The sequence below is a fragment of the Arachis duranensis genome, chromosome 5, assembly GCF_000817695.3.
Source record: "Arachis duranensis cultivar V14167 chromosome 5, aradu.V14167.gnm2.J7QH, whole genome shotgun sequence".
Taxonomy (NCBI): domain Eukaryota; kingdom Viridiplantae; phylum Streptophyta; class Magnoliopsida; order Fabales; family Fabaceae; genus Arachis; species Arachis duranensis.
The window spans coordinates 90,291,936-90,299,298 of NC_029776.3; the positions used below are offsets into that span (position 1 = coordinate 90,291,936).

Below are 7,363 nucleotides of genomic sequence, written 5' to 3' on the forward strand. Positions count from 1 at the left end.
GTGTTCCAAATTTTGAATCAGGAGAACAAGCCTCATTTAGCCAGTTACTTGGATTCATGGCTCCGCAGCATCCGAGTGGTATTGCACCAAGTAGGATGTCGTTAGACTCGAGAAATATACACCACACATCCTCATCACATTCTAGCGGTCGACATTCTATTGATTCGAGTAGGAGTGATGCTGCCATTGGAGGTATCATACAGAGCGGGAACCCATGGCATATTCCAATGAGTCTAATTCAGGAGAGTAATAAGGCAGCTGCTGATGAGGCTGATGACTACCTAGTAGATCGTTTAAATGAGGATGTGGATGAGGATGATGATGATGATGACGATGACGATGATGAGGATGAGGATGAGGATGAGGATGAAGAAGATAATGGGGATGATACAACTGATGATGACTCCCACGGTGACGATCCAGCGCCTAGTGCAGGTATATTTATTTGAGTAATACACTTTATTAGAACTATATTTATTTTGAGAAATGCACTTTATTAGAGCTATATTTATTTTGAGAACTACACTTTATTAGAGCTTGTTCTATTTCGATAGGTACGGCCACAAGTGAAAAGGGAAAAGGCTATGACCTTAGGACCGATCCTCCACGCCGAAGCGCTAATAGATATACTCCATCTGCTTTTAAAAGGGTTGCAAAGAAGTGCAAAAAGTTCTGTAATAAAATGAAGTGGGGAAGGAGAAAGTAGTGGTTTATTCTCGTTGACTACGAATAATTGGAGTAAATGTGATGTACTATTTCATTTCATGTCGTTATTTTAGGTCATGTATTGTGTGATGTACTATGTTCATTTGGGTTTATGTGATGTACTATGTTCATTTTGGTTTATGTGATCTAATATGTTATTTGACATGTACTATGTTAAGTAGAGTTTATGTATCTAAATATGTTTGATTTCGTATAACATATTCATATAATGGGAATGGGTAACACAGGTTCAAATAGGATTGCAACAACATCATACATATAACAAGGTCATATGCCACAGGTTCAAATAGTCATGCAACAACATCATACAAATAACAAGGTCATATAATAGGTTCAAATAACAAGGTCATATAATAGGTTCAAATAGTCATGCAACAACACCATACATATAACAAGGTCATATAATAGGTTCATGTGGCTGGATCTGCACTTGCACTACCACGTTGACGACATCTGCTACGGCTGTGGCCCTCGGCCCCACATTGCTTACAGCGCCTCGGCGCACGCAGCATCCGAGTGTCTATCTCATTCAAGAAGCGGGTCATCTTTGGCCGACCTTTGGCAACACGTCTAAGAAACGGATTGCCCACGAAACGAGGTCCAGTATAAATAGGCCACGTTGTCGGATTTTCCAGTGGCCTAAACCTAGCCCTGTAAACTCTTCGAATTTGGTCCATCTTGTATACTTCATGAACGTACACCTGCCAATCAAGTCGCTGATTTGCACAACAAGCAAATACATGTCGACACGGAATGCGATCCACCTGGAATTCACCACAGTCACATACTCTTCGACGTAGGTCGACTGCGTACTCCACTCCAGTAGGCATCTCACGTACCTCAAATACCTCATTCTGTCTATCAAAGCAACTAACCTGGATGTTTCCCGATGCCCGCTGATTTGCATGTAATTTAGTAGTCACAATCTCAGAGAACACATGTCCAGCATTAATACGAGCCTCAGCCTCAGCTCTTTTTCGTGTGAACAACTCATTAAGCCTGTAAAACGTTGCCTTAACAAGTGCAGTGACTGGGAGATTGCGCGCTCCTTCCAAAACCGAGTTGATGCACTCCACCAGATTAGTTGTCATATGACCCCATCGGTATCCATCATCAAATGCCAAGGCATACTGCTCGCACGGTATCCTGTCTAGCCAATTACTGTACGCCTCACCACGTTCACGCAATCGCTGATAACGTATCTCGTACTCCCGAACCGTCCTCGAATATCCTATGTTATACAAAAGGCATCATCATTAAATCATGCATTATAACATAATATTAGACAATAACAAATTTATTTTATTCAATTTTACCTTTGTTGACGATAAGCTTCTGCAAGTACGGAGCCTTGAACTTTGTCAGGAAGTTCGACTCTATATGCCTGATACAAAACATGTGGTAAGCCCTAGGAGGAGACCAGGCTCCGTTACTCCGAACAATAGTTGAGTTGATGGATTCATGTCTGTCGGATATAAGGCTCACACTGTCACGCGTCACCACATACTGTCGTAAGTTACTGAGAAAAAAGTGCCACGCGTCAGAGGTCTCTCCCTCCACTATCGCAAATGCAATGGGCACAATATTGTTGTTGCCGTCCTGAGATACTGCCACCAACAGACAACCTTTATATTTTTCATACAAATGAGTTCCATCTACCTGCACTATTGGTTTGCAATGTCGGAATGCTCTAATACAAGGGTAATAACTCCAGAAGACTCGATGTAAGACACGGATGTCAGGAACCAAGTCATCACCCTGGTACGCAGGCATTGTTTCAAAATGAACGACCGCTGATGGCTCTTTCTGACACATGGCCTCAAACCATATGGGCAAAGCTTCATACGAAGCTTCCCATCCGCCGAAAATTGACTCCACTGCTTTCTGCTTTGCTAACCAAGCTTTGCGATAACTTACGGTGTAATTAAACTTCGACTGTACCTCCGCAATGACTGATTTTACCTTTATAGATGGGTCAACTTCTACCAACGGCTTAATTGCTTCTGCAATTGTGTCGGAACCCAATTTGGAATGATCTTGACAAATGGTTGCTCGAGTACACGTGTGACTACCATTGTACCTCCTTATCTCCCAGCAGTACTTTTTGAACATCTTACTCACCCTGATCAGCCAGTCACAACCAGCACCATACTGCGTACATTTAGCATAGAATGTTGTTGGCTCCGACTCGTACACCCGATAATCCACGCCTCGACGGATTGTATAATCTTTCATCGCCTTAATCACTGCTTCCCTAGAACTGAATTCCATCCCCACGATAAATTCACCATCCACTACAACAGGAAGCTCTGCTACATTCACACCAGAAATTATGTACTCTAATTAACAACTATAAATTGGTCATATAAATATAAATAAGTAATTAAATACATAAGAAATAAAAAAGCAACCAGGTCATCAACTAGGTCAAATGACCGGGTCACTGGTTTATCCGGTTGAATCGGTCATAATTAAATCAAATTATTAAATTATAAGAATATCATTAAATTGAACAACAAACATAAATAATAACACAATCAATATCAATATACCAATATACCAATACACCAATGTCCGGTCCGGTTTGGTTCGAACCGATCCAGTCCAGATGAACCAGTCCGGTCCATTCGAACCAGTCCCATCTGGTTGAATCGGTCCGGTTCGGTCGATCCCGTCCTGTCGAACCGGTCTGGTCTGATTGAACCGGCCCGGTCTGGTCCACATGAACCGGTCCTGTCCATTCGTCATGCTAACTAATCAATCTGTCATATTAATCTATCAAACATTGTATCAAAACTACATACCTGCATTCATATACTCAGGAAATTCCGGTGTATGCATGGCCTCCAAATCCAACGAGCGCATGAAAGTAGACTCCACAAACAGATGCTGGTTTACTAGTGCATTTGCCACATCGGCCACATCTACCTGCATAGTATCGTCGGCCTGATCTCCATCTCCACCCGGATCAAGGCATTCATAATTACTTTCGAACTCCTCCTCACTATCACTATTATAATTTTCCAGCTCAATATTCTGATCTGCTTCCGACTGCTCAAACTCAATATACAGCTCGATGAATGATATCTGTGAGCGAGTTTCCAAGTACATTGAAAACATATCTTGCATGCTCACTTCATCTGTTACATATTTGGTTTGAAACTGAACGAACCCACCAAATACAGATACTGGGTTCCTGTACAAAATGCACGATATTTTCCTACATATTTGAGAATCCATCTTCTCACAAATTACACCTTTTAATTCTTCAAACGACAACGTAAATGGAATAACAATATCCAATGGATTTTCACACATAAATTTTACACCTTTAGTTGTTTGTAATAAAATCTGCCCATGATAATAAATCTTTAACAATACTCTATCATCCATTATGATATACTCACAGGAAATACTCTCAAACTTGTTGCAAATAGGATCTTCAAACAATAAACATGAAAGTTGGTGCCGAAACAATGAAGAAGAAGAATGAAAGCTGGTGCCGAAACAATGAAGAAGAAGAAGAAAGAATTAAAGGGGTTTCACAAGAGAGACTAACAAAAAATGGAGACTTCGAGTAATTTTAAGGTATATATAAAACCATAAATCGGACGGTCCGACTGCATGCCAACAGTTAAATTTTATTACGCTCTGAAATCGGACCGTCCGATTTCGTTAACCTTAAAATTTAAAATTTTAAACATGCATCAAATCGGACCATCCGATTTAAGTCCCCTAAACTAATAATACTTCAGCCTCATGTAATCGGACGGTCCGATTACTACGCAAGATTTTTTCCCTCACCCACAAATCGGACCATCCGATTTGTGCACCACCTTCTCCAACAAAGAAATCGGACGGTCCGATTTCTACTTCCTATTCAGCTAACTAACGCCGTCACATTACTGTATTATCTTCTCAAATCATCATAACGTTGAGTTACACACGTTACTTTGTCATATTAATATTAATGAGCCTCACTAAATTGGGTTATAATGTGCTATAATAAGTAAACTCCATTGAGGCTATTAGTCTTTATTTGCATATACTATTGTACCAAGTGAAATAGAACCATCATTTGACACTAATATAAAAAAAATACTAAGTCCCATCAATCAATCATACCACATCTATTTTCTTATTCTTTATAAACAACATAATACTTTTGCAGTACTTTTCTTTTGACTAAATTAAGAATTTACATTAGGCGAATTCTCTCATACCTTTGACTTTGATGTCGAAATTGCCGAACTTGTCTTTTATAATAAATTTTAAATATTAAAAAATTAGTTATTTTTATATTTTTAATTTAAATATTAACTTTTATTTTTTTTTAGTAAATTAGATAAATATATATAAATACCATAACATATACCTTTAAATTAATCATTCAAAAATATAAGACATCTTTATGAGTACCTAACAAATTTATTTTCATAATTATATTACCTAATTTTTAGGCAATCTGTATAATAACATATAGTTTCAATATCCATCGCCCAATGCACAAAAATGAATGTCAAGAACAATAGGATTCGGAACATTGAGCAACTACGCAAAACATTATAATAGAACAAGTTATGGTAAAATAAGAATTCTATGATAAAAAGATAAGCACATCTTATTTGCGAAAGTTACTTCATATACTGGAGGAATTATCAAATATATAAATCAAAGCTTAAAAAATCTCCAAGATATTTAAAATAAATGAACTCTTAAAGAATAATATCAAAATACAAATACCAACGGTAAAAACACAAACTTAAATAATAAATAGGACACATACATAAGAAAGGTGGGAAAAAAAAAGAAAAAGATATGAATATTTTTTTTTTATTTTCTTAAATTGTTGTCGGATTTAGAGTGTACCATAGTAAAACGAGGTTTTGAGGAGCCTCTCAATAAGCTTCCTACTTATGAGTGTAGGTAATCTTATCTTATATTAGACTAAAAATATAACCAATAATTTCAATTATAAACTATAAAGAAAGATCTAATTTGCAAAGTTATTTGAAGGTCTTTCTATTGAATGAATAAAGTTTGAAACAAATAGTAGAGTAGACAATAATCCGAAAACAAGAATATTTTAATTTTGTATTGTATTTAGGCTGCACAAAAATTGCTCATCTATCCACATAAGAGAAAGTGAGCAACAACTATATTAAATCATATAAACTATAAACACATTTGAATAAAGAACAAGTTATCAGATTTATAGTTGAAGTCTAATTTGACCAGATAAAAAGAAACCAATGTAAAGTTGTTAATAAATTCAAATCTAAAATTACATTTTGCAAATAAAGACAAAATATTATCCGAAAAAACAGAAGTTAGAACATTACTAATTATCTAATTCAACTTAACTAACAAATAAAAATAACTCAATTTTATCAATAATTTATACAAATGGATAATAAAATTAGCAAATTTAAATAAATAATTAAGAATTAGCTGTTCTCTTTAACTATCTTTCCTTTCTATATTCTAAAATTTGTAATTGTAATATGATACAATTAAAAAAAACATAAACATAATTTTGCAATTATAAAGCAGCAAAGACCCTAGCAAATAAAAATAGATACTTTATATACACCCGTTGAAGGTGATTCAAAGTTATTAGAAGAGGTGCTATTGTTCTCACTGCAAATCAATTATACCACTATTAGCTTCTCTGTTAATCTAACTTAGTCCAACTTCAACCTTCAGCCAAAACAAAAGCAAATTTAACATAAATAAATAATTTTTGATTTTTTTTAAAAATATATATAAAATAATTTTCTTCTTTTTTAAAGAAATTACCTCTATAACACCACTGACAGTAAAATTTCAGAACTCTCTGTTCTCTGCATCAGTGTTGTCAATTATTTTTTTCAAATATATAAAAAATAAATTTCTACTTTTTTAAAGAAGTTACTTCTACAACATCACTGATAGTAAGATCACAAAGCTTTCTGTTTTCTCTACATCACCATTATCAACTTGTTGTCAGAGCTGCTCCTTCTTCATTGACAGCTGCAACACCAATCACCGGTAAAAAAACTAACCATTTTTCGTTAGATAGATGAATCAATTCTTTCAATTTCAAAATATTGATCTCAATAAAAAAGACAAACAAAACACAAAATATTTGACAATTATTTTCATACGAAAATAGATAAATTTTAATCAATATTTATTCTTTTTAAAAAAGTTACATTGTTATTAAAAATAAATTTGGAATGAAAAACAATACTGCCTAAATGAGTAATGCTAAAGGCACACATTTTTTTGTCAATTAAGTTAGTTTAACATCAACAAAAATTATTTTAATCATTTTTACTTATCCATTCACACCCTAAATTTTATTGTCTAACTTAGATAGACTTAATTCATACAAAAAATTTATACGTGTAACATTTTTTCTAGAATTTTTTAAGTACTCTGCTAGGGTTTCTGAGAAATTCTAATTGTGAAATTTTCACCACGTGTGACCAATTGAATGGCAGCAATCGCTGCTCCCAGACTGGACAACAGCCATGCACCAGGATCTGAAGAAGATTAGATAGTGCAATTCATCGATGAAGACATAAAAGAAGGTGTCGAGAGATGTTCAAGGAGCTTAGTTGGGAGACTTCTTGCTGACAGAGGTTTCAGTGCA

The 7,363-nt window shown here is 35.4% G+C and overlaps 1 protein-coding gene across 1 annotated transcript; it reads right to left on the reverse strand.

Moving 5' to 3' along the window:
- Nucleotides 1–1,136: 1,136 nt before the first annotated feature.
- On the reverse strand, nucleotides 1,137–3,966 carry LOC110281583 (uncharacterized). Its single transcript, XM_021143947.2, has 3 exons — nucleotides 3,531–3,966; nucleotides 2,043–3,065; nucleotides 1,137–1,957 (listed from the first exon to the last, which is right to left on the reverse strand). Exons 1-3 carry the CDS (start codon nucleotides 3,964–3,966, stop codon nucleotides 1,137–1,139), a joined length of 2,280 nt encoding a protein of 759 aa, XP_020999606.2.
- Between the last annotated feature and the right edge of the window lie 3,397 nt (nucleotides 3,967–7,363).